Genomic DNA, 22062 nt, shown 5'->3' on the forward strand with positions numbered 1-22062 from the left:
ATCATGAAGTAGAGGAGCCCTTGGAGAAACATGAACAAGATCAACAAATGCAGACACTGATCCAGAGAAAGAAGAAGAAACTTATAAGCCATGGATTTGAACAGATTCCTTACTGGTTTGTAAAGGGAGATACTCTCATCTCCTGGTGCTCATTGTTACAGCCAGATAACAATAAAGTTTTCTGCAACTCAGAGCATGAGAACACACCTTCCCCACATCAGAACTCAAATGAAAAGCAAAATTTATGGAGGGGGAAAGCATTTTTCATTAGAAAAAATGAAACAACCCCCAAAAAAGGTGTTTCAAGTCCTCAAGACAAGAGGGGAAAAAAATGCACCAATTTCTTAATGAAAGCTGAAGCAGGTTTTGTCCATTTGGCCTCAGCAGTTAGAAATGGTTTTTTTATTCCAAAATAAATATTCATTTCATGTAAGTGTGAAGTTCTGAAAGTTTCTCTCCAAACATTAAACTGTTTGAATATAACATTTAGTACTCTCAGCCTCATTTTCTCTCTGATACATCAGCAAAGGTGAGTCAGGTCATTAGAATTGCCTTCCTTTTTATTCCAACAGCAGTTGTGATAATAAATTCATTATTTTCATAATTGCTCCATTAGAATTTAGTAATAGATTCACATTAATTTCAAAAGTCCTACGAGGCATTATGCAAACAAAATAAGAAACAATTAAATTTAAATTTATCTAAAATCCTATTTAGAAGGCATTATCCAAACAAAATAAGTAATACATAGCATGAAATTTATCTAACATCCTATTAAAAATGATAACTTTGAGGCCAAAGAAAATATTTTACATAAAAGCACACAAGGTAGTTGACTTTTTCTGCTGTGCTCTTGAAGCAGGAGCTGATAGCCAGTGCTAATGCTAAAACAAACAGAACTGCTGGGCAGCCACAGAGGCTTCACACCCCCAGGGCTGATCCCAGCAGCCCACCCAGGACCCCTCAACTCACCCAGGCTGTCTCACCCTCCCCAGTAATTTTACTTTAGGAATTTAGAGATTTGTTACACCAGTAAGAAACTCACTTTTACTAGGGCAGCTAGGACTCCTTGGGAAGCTTCTTCCTCCTGCCTTCAAGCCTCCAGGCTAAGGAATTCTTCTCCTGTAGCTGCAGGGAAGCTCCATGGGTGGTGTTTCCTCCTGCCAGCACCAGCAGGTAACCACAGCCTCACCTGGGCAGCTCCACACCCCCAGAGCCTCCAACAACAGCTGTGAGGAGAAGCTCTGAGTACTTCACCACAAACCCTTTTCACCTGGTTTGACCTGGGCCACTTACTCAGGAGCAGAGTGTTTCAAGGAGAAAATACTTTTAAACCCAAGGCACCTGATGCTCCTGCCAGATTTGTCCAGTGTTCCTGCACTTTCCTTACAGAAAGCACAGCAGATTATTGTTTGTCCCCTAAGGCTCCCAGATTTTTGTCTCACCATCTACTATCTTGAATCATAAACTGCTTGATTGTTTGCCACTTCAGGGAGCACATAGCTGAGCCCTGCCTTGGGCTGCTCTTTTCAATGTGCCTCTATTGGGTTGTAGCCACTTTTAATTTAAAGCCCTCATAATTTTTTTTTTGTTTGTTTTAAGCACGTGTTGAACTGTTCTTGCTGGAGAGATGTGTTTTCTCAGCAGAAATGGAACTTGTACTGATGCAAAGCAGCCTTCTGTGTAACCAATACGTGGTAACCTTAACATGTTTCTATATGGCTCAATAACTAGGTCATAGTCAGCATGAATAAAAAAATGCTACAGATCAGATTGCTGTCTGTCATGCCCCACAAGAGGAACTCACAGCATCATTTTATGTGATTAACTTGATCTCAGTGTCCAGTTTTACATTTGAGAATGTATGTCCCTGGTCAGAAACACATTAAAGCAAACACTTAACTCCACCCATCAGTTATCTCCTGTCTCAGCCTTCCTGAAATGAGTCATTAGCTGCATTTCATCTGTTCAGTTCCAAAATCCTCAAATTCAGCTGCAAAAATGGAACCCCTTTGATCTTAGATTGCCACTAATTCATAATTGATAACCCAGTCTGGAAGGAAAGGAAAAAAAATTCGTCCCCATTAGTTGTTCCACTTAATATGTTCTGGTGCTTCAATTATGCAAAACCCAACTCTCAGGGCCTGACTGCCTTCCAAAATGTGACTCAATGGGGGGAAGAGAAAAACCCAGATCGAATTATTCCAGCTGTAAATCTTTGTAATAGCATAGATGTCACAAGAGCAATACTCAACACTGAACAATTCTTGTTTGTTTTCCAAGCTGTTCCTTTGTAGAATTCCCAAGGCATCCATAAATGACTCCAGAGAGCTCAGTGGAGGACTCAGGACTCGTTCTCCCTCACTTACATTTTTTTGGTCAGGTCATTAGGCTGTGAGTTGTAATGACCCTTTTTGGCCCAAGGCACTAAAAGCCTTGGAGTAATATATGACCTGGTAAGTGAGTAATCGAGAAGGAATAATTAACACAAGTCATTATGCTCTTTATTTTGTAGAAGAGAAACTGTCACTTCTTTCTGAAGGCCTTTGAATTATAAATGTTTAGACTATGAGCACTGTGAAGAAAACAGCAGTGCAGACATCACTGGGCCAAAGCGTGTTTTTCTACTGGGAGAGTGACAGAAGCAGGACTACACAGCAGGGACCTCAGCTAAAAAGGCACAGATGCCTGCAGCACCTCATGAATAACCAGCAATCAAAGATATGGATATGACTGTACCTGTGTTCTGTCACCCAGCAGGTTGCTGGGCTTAAAGAAGAATCTTTGGACTTAAATTTCTCTCAGACAAAACTGTACAACCATGCAGCAAACTCCCAGGAATCAGGGGCAATTAAAGCCTGCAATTGCACAGGTGCTGCTCAAGATCAGGAGGATCACCTGTTCAGGACATTTTGGTTCCACAGTTCTCCCGAATTCACCCACATTAGCACAAAAAGAAAAAACTTAGCTTGATTTTCTAGTGGCTTGTGTCAAGTGACTGATGGAATTCATGCTTTAGGAAGATGTGAACTCCAGGTGGGAGTTTTCCTGGAGCAGGGCCAGGACAAGGTCTCTTTTCTGGAGGGCATCACAGCTTTTCTTTTTCAGGTACTTACAGAATCTCCCCTCTTCTGTCACTGCTTTTCTATAAACTCCAATCTCTTCTGCACTTGTCCTCAACTGCCAAACCTGGTTGACATCTCCTGACACTGCTGGGAAGCCTGGGAGATACCAAGTGCAAAGGCAAGAGCTTCCCTTCTGGAGCAGACTATGCCGAAGAAACACAATTATTTTGCAACAAATTCACATCTGCTCTTTTCTCTTATGTACAGTGAGTTTCCTACTGTGACAGAGTAAAGTCAAAGGCTTAAGGCAAATGGAGGGAACATCTTCACGTTGCATTTATTGCCAGAATGTGTCAAAGTCATCACATAAACCGCCTTGCATTTTCTGGTACATTTTAAGGGCTAAGCCATTAACCTCTTACAAGAATAAATCTATCGAGTTCTCCAGGCTTCCCTTGCTCTGTTATTACTTCTCTGTCAAAATCCCCTTGGTACTTGGAAATTGTGGGCTACACTGTGCCTTTTACAGACAGACAGATGCCACTTGTCCTCACAGACCACCCCCTTCTCTCTCTTTCTTTGCCATGTGCTGCAACACACCTGCTGTTACTCTTGCGCTCCTGGTATTCTCATTCCCTCCCAGATTTCCTCTTATTTCTCCAGAGAAATACATGCCTCAGCCTTACACAAGTTTATGAGAGCAGGAAACTCTCAGCTGACTTCCTTGGGCAATGCAGGCCCTTCCCCACCCCTGTCCTGCAGGTGACAGAGCTCTGGCTTTGCTGGCAGACTTTGGGGATCTTGTCTTGTGGCCAGCAGGACTGGGACTGGGACCATTGATCCAAGGCCAGTTCCTGCCTTGCATTTGGCTTCTCCTGCTGCATGTTCTCCTGTCGTTTTTACTTTTCACAGACACCTGGCAAAAGAAAAACAATCCTGCACCTCACAGACATTTTAATAATTCATATTCAACTTCAGTCACTGCAAGTTTAATAAACAAGTACTTATTGGAATACAATCACTTCTTCTTAAAGCGGGCAGTTTTTAGGAATGAAATCACAATAATTACCTGTAAGAATATGTATGAATAACAAACATTCAGTCCTCCTGTTTTCATTGTTTCGCTCATTTGCATGAAAGACTTCCCCACTGTTCCCCTTGCCTCTGTTTTAGCAAAGACTTTGCTTTTAATTGGACTGAATATTCAGCTGGGTTCAAACCCAAATTTGTATGTAAAAAAGCTACACGTAGCAACCAGCTCATTCTGGAATCCATTAAAAATAACAAGAGGGGTTGGAAAGAGATTATTTCAAGAGCTCTCTTTCATTCACAGGAAAACAGATTAATTGCACTTGCAGAGAAGCTCTCCCAGGCAAGGGAGATGCAGGTGATAATACTGAGTCCTCCTGGTTTTTCCTCTTGTCCACAAGGCAAAACCATGAGGATTTCTGAGCTAATTTCATCCCCGAAAACCAGCTTGCCATGCACTGAGAGCCTCCTTCCTTCAGCCCTCCCTTGGGATGCATTGCAGGTCCCTGTGAAATTCAACCTGGCACTAAATGGAAGAGATGGAGAATACTGTACAAAACCAAAATAAACCAGATGTTGTTAAGTGGCAACTACAATAAAAACACCTGCAAGAGCCAGGAAAGCAGGTTGAAAAACTGACTGACATCCTCAGAGAAGGTAAGCTCAGCAGCCTCAGCTTTGTGCTGCAGCAGGGGGGTGACCACATCCTGACAACCCACCCTTGACCCAGTCACCCTCTCACAGGGCTCCAGTGAAATTTGGGGTCACCAAATTAAAATCAGCATGTTGCCCTAAGAGCAGAGCACAGTGCCAAACTGCAGCCTGCCACCTCAGCTGCCACCCCTCTGGGAGGACTCAGGCTCTGTTTTCATTCCAGGGGAGGTTTTTATTTCTTTCACTTAAAAAAATAGCTATTTTCATAAAAAGCATCTTTCCCGCACTCCTGCTCACAGCAAGAAAATGGAAAGTGATCCAGATTCTCCTTCTAGCACTTGACAGGGGAAATTTTCAGGATGAAAAAGAAACACTGCTTTAACAAGACAATTAATTGTTTTGGGGGACGTGTTGTGGAACACTTGAATGGAAGAGAACATGGGAGTAGGAAAATTTTGACTTTCTCAACAGGGAAAAATAATACCTTTGTAAATCAGAGGCACACACACCCTGAGGCTGTAGCTGAATTTTTGAAGGGCAAGTCCTCTACTAAGACTTTCCTCACTGGCTGCCCTGCAGTGACCTCATGCAGCAGCCCCTGTAGAAGCCTTGAAGTCTCCATCTCCAAAGGCACAGGCTCGGATGTGCCTCCTGAGGAGAATGCACATTTAACTCCAGGGCTACAAACAGAGGCCAGGTGAAGGAGCAGCATGTTCTCCTGTGTCAGGTAACACACAGCCTTTCAAGCTGCTCCTCAAAGCAGAACATCTTCCTTTGGACCACAGAGCCACAGGCAGCTCCAGCTTAGGGTACTGGAGAAAGGTTTGTGATCAGAAGGGCTCTGATTAGAAGCCAAATTAAACAGGGTAAATTTGTAGAGGTTTTGAGAATAAGTTTTATTGACTGCCACACACCCTTAAGTGCTGAAAGTCTGCTGATCCCAAAGGTCTGGGCTGCTAAATAAAAGTCACAGGAACCAAGGAGATTTTCTTTGAAGTCTTGCTTCTAGTTGCTTATAACTCGCAGTTCTCAAACCAAATGAGCTGCCTTTTAGCTCTCTGTAGACAAAGGTCTCAGATTTGCACTACACCCAAGGAGCACCCAGAGCTCAGGCACTCCTCTGCACCATGCAGGTTCCTGTAGGAGTTCATCCCTGGAAAGAACAGTGGGGTCTTCTGGTGAAAGGCACTAAGTCCCACTTTTTCCTACAGATCGCACATCTCAAGTTTGTTGGGTTTTTTTTAAGAGCAAACTAAAAGGAACTGAACATTAGTGTGGCTTAGTTCTGTGGCAGATAGCTGATAGAAATTAACAGAGCTCTGACCCATATTCCTAATTCACACCTCTTGCCAAGCCAGGAATGGGGGCTGAAACACAACCAGGAAGAATATAGTTAATATGAGCCTTGGCTTCAATAAGGTCAAGTACTCATCTTTCACCTTCATTTTGATAACCCTCACGCCAAAACCAGAAGAGCAAAGAGGCATTTATTTCATTGTCCCGGAGTTCATTCACTCTGTTTTATAAGAGCCTGTAACTTTGTGTCTTCTGCCAGCTCATTTTCCCTGGTGCACTGGCAGAGAAGCATGCTGGGCAAACACAAAAATCCCAACAAAAACACTGACCATGTTTGGATCTAACCTACTTTGGGAATCTCTGGGATGCAGAGGAAGTTGAATTGGCTACCCAGTTCCAGCCGTGTAAGAGCGCCCTGGCTTCTTTTTAAGCTTTTTTTATGTACAGATCAAACAAACAGACTTCCAAGCGCTTTCATTTAATTTTGATGCCAAACTTTGATGTCTTCACCATTTACAGTAATCATTTTTATGTGCATTTAATATTATTTTTTTTATTTCAAAATGCTATACATAAAAAGACCAACTTCATTTAAAATATGCAGCATTTTTGCTATTTGAAAACTCTGCATTTTTAATTTGTTTCTTATCAGCAGAGTACTTCTGGGGCAAGGAGAACATCAAGTTTTTAATGCCTTTCAGTTGATTTAAATTAATATTTTATGTTTTTATTCAAAAGAGCTGGCTAATAGAAGGGTGCTGACATTTTTTTCACACTCTTTCTCTGGCATGTGTTATATGCAAAGTAATGGTTATTTCTTAAATGTTTGGTGTTTTATTCCATGATGAGTACCCAAAAGATGACATTTCCACACAGCTTAATGCACTTGGATCACTGCTCAAATGCCCAAGCTGGGGAGGAGAGGGACCACAGCCTCTCAAGATTTATAATATATCAAACCATTGTTTTAGAGGCAAACACCTACCTTTGTTGCTTGAAAGCCCCATCCCCTCAAAATAACAAAGCAGGGAAGTGTTTCCCTCCCTGATCCTGTGTCGCTGCTGAGCTCTTTTCGAAAAACATAAAAAGCCAGAGAGGTAAGAGTGAAACTTTTAATCAAAAGGGCCCTGAATGATTTCTATTGCATTTAATAACTGCTTCATCACAGTCTCTAGATGAAAGTGCTGTATTGGATTCCATAGCTGACAGGAGTGGTGAGGCAGAGGACAGTCTTCAATTGGGAAGCTGCACCCCTCTCCTTTTAAAATCGATGGAGGAGGAGAGTATCTGAAGTCACCTTTTCACTGCTGAATGCCTCCCCTCCCTTTACCCCATGTAAGAGGCTGATAGAAATCTGGTACCAACAGGATGGAGCTCAGAGAGGAGTCACTGGGGATGCAAACTCTCAGACTATCCCTGCTACAGCTACCACAGTCACAGACAGGATCTAGAAATATCTGGAAAATGGGGGAACTTAGAGGAGGACTGTAATCACTCAGCCAAGTCCCACACAGCACAGGTTACTGCAGCGTTAGCACATTTTTACAGAAAAGAAAAAACAAAACATTATTGCCATTATCCATGAGGGCAAAGTACAGGGGAGAAAGTTTTCCTCTGTAGGGCAGATGAAGGAGGAGGAGAGCAGTGAGAAGAAATCATTAGTAAAATAATTGGCTGCCTGTTTTGCGCAGTTGCCACAAAATGTTTATGCTGTCAGTGCCATGAGGGTGTTGACTTGCCAAAGTCACAGCTGTGCCAAGGAACTGTCAACCACAGGGGCTGCTGTTGCTTTTTACCTTGTGGGTATATGAAGCACCCCTGGGTCATCACCCCTATTGCCCTGCTTTCCCAGGAACCATATCAGAAAGATTTATTATCAGCCTCCTTCTGAAACCTAGGATTTTGGCCCCCATGATTGCTATCAGGAACAAATACAACATCTGAAAATATCACTGAAAAAATGAAGATAGGATGCTGTGTGATAAAGGATCTGAATTAAGTTTGTGGAGGTTTTTTTTAAGTGAGTAATAACTTGGAAGCTTCTGTGTCAGAGAACAAAAGACCTGTTGTTTTTTCTCCGCTGCAGATAGAAAGAAATGTTAACATCTTATGTTCAGGCAAAATGATACTGAGTTTATTCCAGGACTGTGCTGGAGTGGGGCAGAAATGTCACTTCATTAAAGCAGTTCTGTTTGCTTTGCCACCTCATTTTCCAACTAACTTTAACAAAACACAACTCAAAGAAGGAAGGATACCTTTGTTCTGTATCAAAGCAGACAGATGTAAAAAAGGACTCCTAAGATACCCAAAAGTGGTTAACTGAGCACACGCAGTCATTGCAAAAATTCCATCAAGAAGCCTCACTTATCAGCAAGAAATCATATTAAAGCAGGGCATGGTCTGGGAAGGAAAGAGATGTACCACACAGTAATTTATTCATATACTACAGGTGTAAAGAAAGCTTGTAAGAGCACAATCCTGAAAGCAGCTGCAGCTCTCTGCAAGTCTCTGCTGCTCTGGGGGTGGTGAGCACACAGCACAAGGCAGGATTTACCTCTCATGGCTATCTCAGCCCAAAGCCAAACTGTTAAATGAATAAAATCCCTGCCTACTAGATCAGGACATGAGAAGATTGCCTGCATTGCTGAGAGATTATCAAGTGACTAAATCTAGCATGTGATAGATAAAACAAATACCCATTAAAAATACAAATCTCTCAATACTAGGAAGAGAAATGCATTCCCAGCACAGACTCTGAAAGCCTTCAAAAAGACAGGCATATCCAGCATCAGAACAGATGGAGAAGATGAACAGTAATTTCTTTCCAAGCATCCATCCCCACAAAAGCAGTGAGTGCAGGCCCCCTAAAGAGACAGATAATAAGAGCAAAAGAAAAATGAAGAATATCTTTGAAACACCTCAGACTTGATGAGAACAGCTGGGAAATTCTGCTTTGAAGTGTGACATGCTAGAGACAAATGCAGACATTTCTGGCTACTCAGCCAATACTTCGGTTGGCACTGCCTTGACCTCAGAAATTTTCACTGACTTTTGTAGGTAAGAGGTGTAACTGCACCAGACTTCTGATTCTTGCTCTTGACTCCACTCAGCCCAAAGTAAATCCAAGCTTCAAATAATTTTGCCCATTCCCTTTGCTGACTTTGGAATCCACCTTCCCCTCCTAAGGGCACCTCAGTTCTGGTTGTTCCACACTAAAATTTCTCTAGATACAACTTGATCTAGAAGATGAAAATTGTCTTCCCTCATTCACCTGTCAAGAGAGAGGGTAGCAGCACGAGGCTTATTACTAATTATTTAATCAGCCATTCGTGGGGGCTTCTGGGCTTGTGCCAGCTCTACCTTCTGAGTTTTCAGACACACACAGTGTGAGGGGAAGGACTCCTGTGCACTCTCCCAAGCTGTTCCATTACACCTGATTTATAGCATGACACCTCTTGTTCTAGCCCATAACCTTGAGCTTTTAAACTACACAGGGGAAAATTTACTAACTACTGAGTTCATCTTAATGCACTACGGGGAATCTTAAGTGGGGAAAAAAGAAGGCAAGGAATTGGGCATCCAGAGGAGCTGGTTTTGAACAACAATCATGTACTGACCTAGTGCAGTGCATCTCACTCTGCTTTCATTTAAATGAAGTTTTAATTTACATGGCCAGCATACAGTAAGGACCCATGTTTGTCTTGCTCTGAAGGTGATAATCAATAGGAGAGTTGAACACACATTTCCCAGCTTATTAGCTGCACACATGGATGGAGTTTCCCACAACAGCATGTACAAACGCCTTTACTCCACTCTTGGCTGGCATCAGAGTTTGATTAATAACAGAAGCCAGAAGACTGGTTTGTAACTTTTCTATTAGGATAGAAAATTGTCACCCACATAAACAATTTCCTAGCAGTAAAGGAGTCCTCATTAGTGTAAACAGAAAAGCACTGACAGCTGGAACATGGGTGCCACAAGTCCTCTACCACACAAAGCTTGATGGCTGCACTGCTGTGCAATACACAAAAGCAGCACCCACAGATGCAGCAGTTACTCAGATGCTCTGCCCCACGTTTTGTCTTTGTTTTCAAGTGTATTACACAGACTTTCAGGTTAATTTCCTCAGCTAATACTCTTGAGGTGAATGCCTAATTTGCCCAAGGTAAAGTTAGGCTCTCCTTGGCTCGTTCCGCTCAATGGCGGCCTGCCCTCCGTCCTAATGTACAACTTCCTTGAAACAAGCAGAGAGTGTTGATGCTACAGAGTAAATACAAAACAAGCTCTGCATTCACTGACTATTCCCAAGATGCTCCTTACTTCAGTCTAACTACTCAAAAGTCAGTTCCTGAAACTTTCCCCTTATTTTTGCCATGTAAGGCTCTAGCAAACAGCAACTTCTGTGATTATTTCTGCCATTACAATCTCTTACTTTGGTCAATTTTTGTTGGGGTCCCTCCCCCGCCGTGCAGCCCTGGGAGAGGGGCCCTGAGGGCACAGACACGGGGTTTCCCTGCCCCTGCTCAGCCTCGTTCCCATTGGTTGGTTTGTGTTCCCTGCGCGGGCAGAAGGACCCTTGGTCCCGTGACTGGGACAGTTCCTCAGCAGAGCCCCGGCCATGCGGCTGGAGAAATAAACATCTCTGAAACAGCTATCAAGAATCTGTCTGTCCGTATATATATTTCCTTTCCACGGGACTCCTGGTTTGATATATGCGTGTTGCAGGATCCCCACTGCAACAAATGGTGGAGATTTGTGAGCAGAACGATCCCCGATCCCTAAGCGACTGATTTGTGTGAGTAAACCCTGGAAACTTTGGATTCCTCTTCTTGGTTTTGCTTTGCTATTCCATATCTAAACTATGGAGGAACCGTGGGAAGACTCTTGGCTCTCAGAGCCGCATATGGACATTTATCTTAAACTTAAAATGATTCTTGAACAACGATTTGTAAATTTTAGCTTGATTCAAGCTCAAAAAGAACTGAAACACTTCCTGGCATGGTTGTTTAAGAACTTTTTCTATGTTTCTTGGGATTTAATTCTTACCAAGGGCTTTTGGAAAACCGTTTGGACACAGTTAATACTGGAGTCAAAATATATGCCGATGGAAGAATATTTTCGTGAATATTATTTAGTTACCGAGACTGTTGAGCAATGTCAGCTGTGTCTTGGCGAAGGGAAGCCTGGCGCAGGGACCGTGCGGCCCAGGCCACGTGCGCCGAGCGCTCTGCGAGCAGCAGCGAGGCAGTTCCCGCGCGCGGGCGGAGCCACGCGAGCCGCAGTGTCGGTGGCGGAGCGAGGCGCGGCGGGAGCAGCGGGACCCGGCGGTGCCCGCACGGCCCCGCACAGCGCATGGTGGAGCGAGCCCCGGGAACGCCCGACCGAGAGGGGCGGCGCGCGGGCGGCGGCTGGCGGCGGTGGCGGTGGAGCGGAGCCGCGCCCAGCCGAGACGCGCGCTGGAGCGGGGCGCGGGGGGGTCGTCGCTCGGGGGCCCGGCCGAGACGTGGGTGCAGCGCCCGGCAGCGGCAGCGAAGCTGCGACCAGAGGAGGCGACGCACGGAGAATTGAGCGGCGCGGCCTGGCCCGGCCCCCGCAGCCCCAAACGCGACCCCGGGAAGAGCGCGCAGGCACGAGCAGCTCCGACAATTCCAACACGGGAGCGACCGAAGGAGAGAGCAAAGACGCAGCGAGACAGAAAACAGCAGCCACTCGGAAAAAGGAAAAGATCGTAGTACCTAAGATCTTAGGAATAGTAAAATGGTATAATGTTAAGCAAAATTATGGTTTTATAACAAGGTGTGACAACCAGCAAGACATATTCGTGCATAGAACTGCTATTAAAAAGAATAACCCTGAAAAATGCATCCCAAGCTTGGGAGATGGAGAAGTTGTGGAATTCAAAATTATACGAGGTAGAAAAGGGTTACAAGCATCGCAGGTCACTGGGCCTGATGGTGTTCCTGTAAAAGGCAGTATATATGCAAAAAATCGTAGTCATGTTAGACAATATCTCTATTGTAAGCCCCCCCTACAGTCTCCCTTTCCTAATCCCACCTTTCCCTTTTACCCTATGTCCTATTACCCCCAGTGTATTCCCAATCCGTTTTTTCATCCATGGTTTCCCTCACAAAACCACGCTTTTGCCAATTGTTTCCCCAAAAATCCCTTTCCAATGCCGAGTGGGGGATGAAAAGGGGGAGGGAAGAAGTTAAACCCTCTCCTGCCTCAGTTTCCCCACAAAGCATGCTCAGAGAGTTCTGTCTCCCTTCTGTCAGCCCTAAGATGTTCCACAGAATCTGTTTGGACATTTAAAGACTCAGGAGGGTGGCTTGTTTTGTTTTGAAACTGTTCTTGTTATGTTTATCCAGTTGTTTTCATTCTCCTTTTATTAAAATAAAACGGGTGAGGTGTTGGGGTCCCTCCCCCGCCGTGCAGCCCTGGGAGAGGGGCCCTGAGGGCACAGACACGGGGTTTCCCTGCCCCTGCTCAGCCTCGTTCCCATTGGTTGGTTTGTGTTCCCTGCGCGGGCAGAAGGACCCTTGGTCCCGTGACTGGAACAGTTCCTCAGCAGAGCTCCGGCCATGCGGCTGGAGAAATAAACATCTCTGAAACATCTAGCAAGAATCTGTCTGTCCATATATATTTCCTTTCCACGGGACTCCTGGTTTGGTATATGCATGTTGCAAGATCCCCACTGCAACAAATTTTTAATTATTTTAAATTACATGGCTGAAGTGCTGCTGGATAGATGTCATTCAGCAATAAAGGCTTGTTCTTTGAAGAGCCTGAACTAGGAGGCTTTGTAGCTCATATGCTGGGGAATGTCACACTGTTTCTGTGGTTCATTGAGGACATTAGGAGTAACCTTATTTCTATTCAAAGCAGAATTCTGTTTGCAAATTACTTTCCAGCATCCCAGCAGTGGATTTTCATAGGGACTGGCAGAAAGCAGTGATTCCTATTGTTCCTTCACTCCAGTGACTGAAGGATTTCCCAAGCGACAATGCAGTGCAGAGGAGACAGGACTGTCACACTGCTCCTGCTTGTGCCAACACAGAATGACAGGACTTGCACTGCACCACCTTGGTTGAGCCAAGTTCACAGGTACAGCAACACAGCTGAAGCACTGGGCAGAACACATCTGGCAGTGCCCAGGCACCAGCTGAGCCCTAATGCAACCCACCTCACCACAGCAATTCCCAGCACAGACCTGGCCAGAACCAGCAGCACCCAACTGTCCAGACACTGACTCACGCTCTCATTTATCTTCCATGTTTTAAAAGAGGCTGCTGATCATTTTATAACTACAGTCATGAGCCTTTCTTACTCTACCTTTGATGAACCACCTCATAATAACTGCCCAGGAGTCTCAAAAAGGAAAAAAAAAACCAAACCACACAGGTCCATAAAAATATCAGGCTGCCTGACAAAAGTACTTCTACTTTCTCATTGGATACTTCAAAACATTTATGAACAAGCCCAACAGCAGGTTTGCAAGTTTTTCCTCAGTTAAATCTCACATTGCTGAGCAGAGCTCACAGTTCTGCTCTCTTCAGATTTCCCTTCACATGTACTTGCTCCTTTTCCCATTTCTGTACCACCAGCACAAACACACATCAGTGGTGAGTTTACAGTGCCCCCACCTGTTAATCATGAAATCAGCACCAAGTAGAGGCCTCACTGCCTCTCCCTCCTGGTGACAGTTCATTTAAAGACATTCTTTTACAATAAATTATCTTCTGCTAAAAGCTTGTTGCAGTTAGCATGGAATTTTGTGTCTGAATCTGTATCAAATACCTGAGGTGCCAATGTACTAATTAACAAGAAAGCACAGTAGAATCAAACCTCTAAAATTTATATATATACAATTATATATAGAACTTGCCAGTATAAAGTTGTATATCACTAGGTCTTACTGAATTGGAAAAGGTTCAGGCTCCCAACACGCTGATGCACCTACCACAGAAACCACTCCAGACATCCTTACCATCCTACCAGGGAAAGGCAGGGACCAAGCCAGTTCCTCAGCTCACCCAATCCCCCATCACTCCTGTTACAGCTGTGGAGCTTCCTCAGCCACCTCTTTAAAGATCAGCTCTGGGTTATGCATGTTTAAGACAGCAGAAAAGGCTATTAAGGAACAGAAGAATACTAAAACCATGCCAAAAAGGAATTTTCCCACTTATGGTCTTGAGGAAGAAAACAAGCATGACAAGCAACAACCTTGCTTTTTAACTGAGAAATTCTTAAAGCCCAGGTCTGTTTGTTTAAAGGAGTTTCAGGGCCACCTGCTACATCATAAAGAAGCTGGAAAATACATCAGTCACATTCTCACTTCCCTCCCTGTCTGCAGATTCATAACCAGAGTAATGATATCTCTAAGGACACAGCCTTCTCTGGAGGTCCAGAAAAGACCTGAAGCAAAATCTACAGCATGCAGGAGAAATAGGTACTGGAATAAAATTCCTAGAAACCAGGTTTTAGATATTTAGATGTTTCTAAGCATAATATATGTGAGTGCTTATTAAACTTGGATTATTTTGCAATTCTTTAGTCTTCTCCCAGATCACTGATCCCCAAAAAGATTATGAGCAATTCAAGTTTGCTACAACTTGTAAGAGATTCACTCTGACAGAGAGGAGTTTAAGGGCAGCTGGCAGAGCCCAGCACAGCTGTTTATCACAGTACAACAGAAACAGTTCTTCAAACACACATCAGGGACTACAGAGATAGAGAGTTTTATCAGAACACACCTTTCAGGCAAGTTACTAAATCGTGGCTTTACAGCAAGAAATGTGTTTGAAAGTGCACTGCAGAAAACCAGACTGCAAATACACCCCCATTAATGGTACTGAGCTCTCATCATGCTTGTTGTGTAACTTCACCATCCCCTCATAATCTTCAACATCATAAGACCCTTTCTTTGGTAGCCAAAAGAAATCACTCTGTACCAACATTTTTTAAGACAATAAAAATAATTTGTTTCCTTATAGGAACTGTCCCTTTGCCATCATCCAAGTACTGATCAAAGTAAACACATGTAAGAAAAGCTACCATGAGTTGGCGTGGCAGAAAGACCCAAATGAGGTAAACAATCTATCTCCCACTCTAATGTTCCCAGAATGGAAAAGAAAGGTCTAAATATCAGACATTTGCATTGACAAGCAGTTGCCCATTCACTTTTTATGCTGATGTTCATCAACTCTGGCCATCTGGATTTGAAAATTTGACTGGGTGAAATGAGATTCCCCCTATCAACCTCAGTCTTTTTCTCTTCAAAGAAGTAATGATAAAAATGTTTTCAGAGAACAGAAAGCCTGATTTGTATATGCAACAAGCAATTCCATATTCAATCCATGGAGTGTTTTACTTTCCTCAATGCTAAAAAAGCAATTTGTTTCCAGACAATGCAGAATTAGTTCACTCTTCACCAAAACAAGCTTTTCTCCATAATTTGCCTGTTACCCACACTGAGTTTCCAGAGAGAACAGCCTGAACTCCATGCCCATATCAGATTATTAATGCCAAGGGCAAAATCCAAAACGGTTTGACCATGCTGGAAGTTTTCACTGCCACTTCCTCTCTGACAAACTAAACATTGCCACCTACTGACTCCCAAAGCCTGAACTTCCACGGATTTCTTTTATTTTCCACTCCCAGACACAATGTCCAAGATGCACAACAAAGGCTGTTATAGCCCAGATAAACCAAAAATTGATGTCTAAAATTCTGAAATATTATTACTTGGTTTTGCCCACTGTTACTTGTTTTTTTCCAAATGCTGTAAACTACTTTAAGACGTCAAATTTTAGTTTGAGGCTTGATCTTGCAACATGACTGTCAAGCACACAGTTTTACAATAAAAGACCCACCATACATAACAGAGACACCAAGCTTTATCACAGTACCATATTTTCTAGATTTGGCAGTCCAGGGTCGAGCTTGAATAATGTGGTCCAAGTACCTCAGAAAAAGTAACAGCTGCAGCTCCAAGATTTTTCCATACCCACGACTTCACAAATAAGAAAAAACCCTATGATTGTTCTCACATCATCCAGCTCCAGCAGCACCAAAGATATGACTAAACCATGATTTTAATCATTCTTTTACACAATTACATTGCCCAACCAGAGATACCTATACAGCCACAAGAGTGTGTCACAGTGTATGAACAAGAGTTCTGTTTCGCAGCTGCTGCACATATTCCTTTGCTTGGTCAAAGCCAGTCCTTGGTGGCTCTGGGGGAGGAGGAGGACCTTCCACCAGCTTCACAAAGTAGTGGCACCTGCTGATTTTCATGATGCCAAACATGCCCTTGCCGTGGCACCGCACCCGCTTCACGTAGCGGCCTCTGCCCGTCAGCGACTCCGCTGAAGTGAAAAGGAGAGGGGAGAGAAGATTATTCAGTCAAGAACAAACTGCCACAGCTGCAATAAAACACCTGTCTTGCCAGTGTATTTTTCATGGCTGCTTCTAGAAAGTTAATTCTACTCAGGATTCTCCCCTCCATCTTTCTTCTGTTACATTTAGCAGATCACTGCTACAGAGAAACCCGTGAGCTGCACTTAACGCTCTTCAGGAGCACCAAAAAGGTGAATTTAGAAAGCAAGCACACCAAGATAAATATGTGGGGAAGGACAAATCACACTGAGCATTTACTAGATTATACAGCTCTTCTGAAGGTGGTATTCATTTCATTGCCTTTCAGTAGTTTGTCTCATGAATTCCTGTGAAGTCTTACAGACTTCATTTTCCCTCCTTTCTCCCTTTATTGCATTTATCACAGGTATTTTCATTATCTGCACATCCAGTCCTGCACTAGCATCTCAGTCTTCTTGTGGCAGAGGCCTGGAAGGCTCCAAAGAATTCTAATCAAATCTGCTTTACCGTCCAGGTGACTTTTAGCTTATGAGGTCAGTTTGGTAAAATTTATACCATATTAGACAAAATGAGTATGTTTTTCTCGGTCCTAAAAACACCTATGAGGAAACACTTCTATAATATTTTTCTAGATTAAAAAGTGCTTTAGTTACAAGCTTATCCTGCAAATCATCTATAGCAAAGTCTTTTTATTAATAAGTTTACAGTCAATACCCATTTACTTTTATACTGTTTCTGATGGAAGTTTACCTTTGATCCTGCAAATCTAATTGTACCAGCCACAGACAAAGCTCCCAGCATCTCTGACTGGCAACATTAAAAACTAGAAACAGTTTGCTTCTTGCTGGTCTTTCATATTCATGGCAAGCATCTTCCTCTTCAGGACCTTATGTTCGATAGGGAGCAGAAATTCTGCTCTCCATCTTAAAAATGCTGCAAACATGTGCCTTTCACATTTTGGTAAAGTTTAGCAGAAACTGTCCTCTATTCACTTCTGGTGATTTGAAGCATCAAAACTTTATTAAATATAAAACATTTTCATAGGGTAGGATAGAGTAGGATGACATTTTTCTAATGTACTAAATTTTAAAAATGTACCTATATGTAAATTTGATTTGAATTCCACATTGTGCTTTCTTACAGCCATTTCCTGTGCTTCTAGTAGAACCTGTAACAAAAAGAAAAGAAATAGAAATACTGAGGAGGAATTTAAGCAATGGTATTTCTTATCTCTAGATAACATGGAAGCAATTGAAAGTTTAAGTAAGTGATAGAAAAAGTATTTCATAGAGATAAAAAGACAAACATCTTTTAGGTAAGATGTTCCTTGCATAGAATGAAAAAGCCTCAGGACAATTCTATTACATTTTTGGGGAGATGGTTTCCACCAGCATTAGTCAGCCTTCCATCCATGGACCTTTGTGTAATTAGACATCAGACTAGAAATAAATTCCAAGGTGGGCAAAATGAACTTGGTCCATTCAATATTTTCAGCTAATACAGGACACCTCTTTGCCATGACTGTCAGAAATCAACGCTTCAGCCAAGAAAATGAGTAATTTGAGAATCCAAACTACTGTATTCAAAGCTTTTGTGCCTTTAGAGAACTCAGCAGCCTCCTTAACAATATCCTTCATCTCACACAGTTTAAGAACCAAAGCATACAGATGTAGCAGCCATTAGTGACCAGGATTCTGCACCATTTACCATGAACTTAACACCAAGCACTGCTAGACAGGACACCCACATGGAATTTCTCATCATGACAAATTAAAACAGCCAGCACAAGTGAGCCCAACATATTCATAAGCCACAACAGTACATGATTGCAATGAAAATATGTTGCTAGAATGTGCTCCCAACAGGCTTACTTGAAACATAAAACCCCACAGAAGTAGAAACACCTCCAAACTTCTGGTGACAGGTATTGATTTTAAAGTTTTCTGGAAACCAGGAGTGTTAAAAAATACTTCTACTTACCTCTTTGATCACCTTTGCTCCCTTTTTGTCACTGAATTCCAACTGAGCGAGAGCCTGATCAATGGACATTCCTTTTATCTGCAATCAAAGTGTTAAAATTAACTTCTGCAATTACAAATATTTCCTTTCTCTTATTCAGAAGACATTCCTTAAATTATACTGCTATTATAAAAGCAAAAATACTGTAGTTTCCTTAACTACCATTTCTTCAGTGTAATATCTTACAGCTAAACCAAACCACAGCCATTCCCTGCCCAGATCCATGCTCATCCCCAGGACTCTGTTATAAAGACATTGATTAAACTGTGATTGAATGAGGCTGTTAAGACAAATACAGTAATTAAATTTTGCATTCTAACAAGCCCAGTACAAAGTACTCTTGGCTTACCAGTTTTGCCAGATACCACATCTTATCTTTGCTGTATTTTATTTCCCTCCGACAGTGATATATTTCCTAGGGGCAAAAAAATAAAAAGTGAAAGGATGAATAATTTTGCTGTGAAAACAGAATGGAGCATCCATGTCTGATCCACAATCTATGTTCTTACTAGGAATAAAAAGGCATGGCTCTGCCTACTATGAGAACAGCATATCAAGCATAGCTTTGACATTTGAAACTAAAAGCACTAAAAAAAGGTGCTGGCACACAGGAGATTTTAATACAATCTTATGACACTTCGTTTATAAGCAGAAGTCCCTGAAAAGGATAATCAGAAGGTTTTTCACCATCTTTTCCTCTCATCCTCTCCACCTTTAGAAGCAAAGACTGACATGCCCATTCAGCCTTAAAAATATTACCCTGCTGTCAACTCAACCTACTGGCAGAGCAAATAAACAATATTACCAGAATGAACTTAATTAGCTCTTCAGAAGTGAAGGGGGTTTCAAGTTTGATTGGCACAAAAAGCTGCCTCCACAGACCCATTTAACATTATTACTAACAGGGACCAACACCAGCTAGTAGAATCTAACATCAATACAAGTTTGAAAGAGATGGCACTCTATGAACAGGTAAAACACTGATTTAATAAACGAGTCTGTCAATAGCTGCATTTTCACACACACTGCATCAGTCAGCACAGTCCACAGCAGGGATTTTTATGTCCCAGGCCATAATGTTCACAGGAAAAATTACTAAATGCCCATGGCCCACAAAATACATGCCTTAAAAAACCCTTTCCTTTTGAGATGTAAATACTTTTACTTTGCTGAGCAGTGTGTCTAACAGAAGCCACAACACATTAATTCCCAATGAAGAAAAATTATAACAATGGAATTCCAAAATATCAGTTGTTTGACAGTACAAATTCTACCTCCTTGTAGTTCAGAGACTTCTACAGAGGATGGGCCCCTTACAGCTTGAACCACACAAGGCTCCAATATAATTTAGAGATGGAACACATTCGAAGTGATATTAACTTCTACAATACAGCCAAACTGAATAAAATCCTGAATAATGAGCAAATAAGCTTTCAAACTAGTGCCTTGTGCAGTCACCCTGTGCAGACAGTGACAGTCTGTTCAGAAATTGCCAAACATTCACAGGTAAGGCCATTCACAGGTGGATCCTTACAGCTGGTCTGCGAGGCTCTCCAGGCAGCTGTGGAGGGTAAACAATCCTGTTCTTTTTCTCCCACTTCCCAATTTTCTGCAGAGATGTGCTTGTGTGGATGCATGACAGAGGAAAAAGGCTACCAGATGCCAGCCACCTGCAAGACAAGACCACAGCCTCAGCTGCTGAACACAAGAGTTCTTTGTCCCTGCCCAGCCTATCTGGAAAATTGTGAATTTGCTGTCTTGATAAAGAACTGACACATTTGCCTACTCACAAAATGAAATTGTTAAAGTCCTTTATAGTTTATGCTGAAAGGCCTTTTTAATTCAACAAAAAGCTTCAGGCTTCCTAAAGCAAGCTATGAACACTGGCATATAATGAGATTCCACATTAAGTGTCCTCAGATTGCCACACAAAGTCACAGCCACCTCTGTTCTGATGTTCTCATGGGGCTCAGGACTGACACAAACCATTTATAACTTTTCCAAGGTACTTTCCATACTTAACTTTTACCAACAACATCTTTAGCAGTCAAAACTTCTAGCTTTTCAAGGGGCTGAGTATCTCAGAGCATCAGAGGTCAATAAACATTGTGAAATTTGAAAGGAGAGGTGTTCTAAAGTACTTCCAAAACACAATCAACTCAATACAAAAACCAGACAGCTAATAGCAAAAACTGGTTTTCAGGCATTTTGCTCACCTCAGATTCTGAAAAACCAAGCTGCATTTTGCCCCCTGCTGCCTGGATAAAGCAGCACTGGGCAGCCACTCCTGACTACAACAAACAGATGAGTTCAAGACCAAATACTGTGGGTTTTACTAAGCCTTGAACGTCTTTGTGTGTGTGGCCAACCCGTGCAAAGCATCTTAAAAATGACAGGCAAACAGAGCATGCTGATTTCAAAAGGGCATTGTACACCATTGTTCACATCCTAAAAGCAGAGATTAGCATAACACACATATTTCAATGTCATGGAATACTTTTTTCAGATATTTGCAGGGATACAGCTGGCAGTACCAGTGCACCTACAGCACAACTATGTGATTCCTCCAGAAAGAGGGGAAACTTCAGCAACTAAGAAAAGCAGTGACTGGGGACAGCACAGGTACCACATTACTGTGACCCGAACCATAAAGTCAGAGAAAATATGGATGTCCAACAGAAAGAAGTGAGGAGAGAGACGCTTCCATCATGGCACAAGCTCTAAATACACAGAAGGACACCACAGGGACAGAGGGTTACCTGTTCCCAGCTCCAGGGCTGGGTGAGAAGGCCAAACCAGGCAACACCAGGCACCCAGCCCCAGGTACCCCTGAGCAGGGCAGTGCCTGTCCCACTGCCCAGGGCAGCGAGGGATGGGTGACAAAGCTAGACTCACCTCTCTGGTCGTGCCCAGCTGAGGAGACCCCGCGCCCAGGCAGCTCCTGAAGAGAAGGAACAGTGAACGAGGCATGAACAGAACCATAAAATCACTGAATGGTTTGGGCCGGAAGGGACCTTGAAGAACATCTAGTCCCACGCCCTGCCATGGGCAGGGACACATTCCTCTATCCCAGGTTGCTCCAAGCCCCATCCAGCCTGGCCTTGGACACTTCCAGGGATGGGGCAGCCACAGCTGCTCTGGGCACCCTATGCCAGGGCCTCACCTCCGTCACAGGGAACAATTTTTTCGTAATATCTAATCCAAACCTACTCTCTGTCAGTTTGAAGCCATCCCCCCTTGTCCTGTCACTCCAGATCCTTGTAAATAGTCTCTTCCCGTCTTTCCTGTAGGCTCCCTTCAGGCATTGGAAGGCTACAACTTGGTCGTTGAAGCTTCTCTTCTCCAGGCTGAACAATCCCAATTCTCCCAGCCTTTCCTCATAAGTGAGCTGCTCCCTCCCTCCGATCAATTCGGTGGCCTCCTCTCAAGCGAGACCCCCCAAACCAGAGCCGCGTCCCCTCAGCCTCACCCGCGCCCAGCGCCCAGCGCGCCGCCATCTTCCCGGCCTCGCTTTGCGGCAGAGCCCCGGGCGGGAGCACGGACCGGGGCGCGGTTTGCGACAGTTTGCGGCGGCGTGCGCGGCGCTCGGCGGCAACGCCCGGGGCACGTGGGGCGGCGC

The 22062-nt window shown here is 43.3% G+C and overlaps 1 protein-coding gene across 1 annotated transcript; it reads right to left on the bottom strand.

The window, feature by feature from the left end:
• Positions 1-14686: 14686 nt before the first annotated feature.
• On the bottom strand, positions 14687-22039 carry MRPL22 (mitochondrial ribosomal protein L22; the record flags this gene model as incomplete). Its single annotated transcript, XM_048320289.1, has 7 exons — positions 14687-16414; positions 17523-17592; positions 18405-18482; positions 18793-18858; positions 19978-20113; positions 21339-21384; positions 21913-22039. Coding segments are annotated over 7 exons (735 nt in total), but the record flags the coding sequence as incomplete, so codon positions are not given.
• Between the last annotated feature and the right edge of the window lie 23 nt (positions 22040-22062).

This window comes from Corvus hawaiiensis, chromosome 15 (genome assembly GCF_020740725.1).
Source record: "Corvus hawaiiensis isolate bCorHaw1 chromosome 15, bCorHaw1.pri.cur, whole genome shotgun sequence".
Classification (NCBI taxonomy): domain Eukaryota; kingdom Metazoa; phylum Chordata; class Aves; order Passeriformes; family Corvidae; genus Corvus; species Corvus hawaiiensis.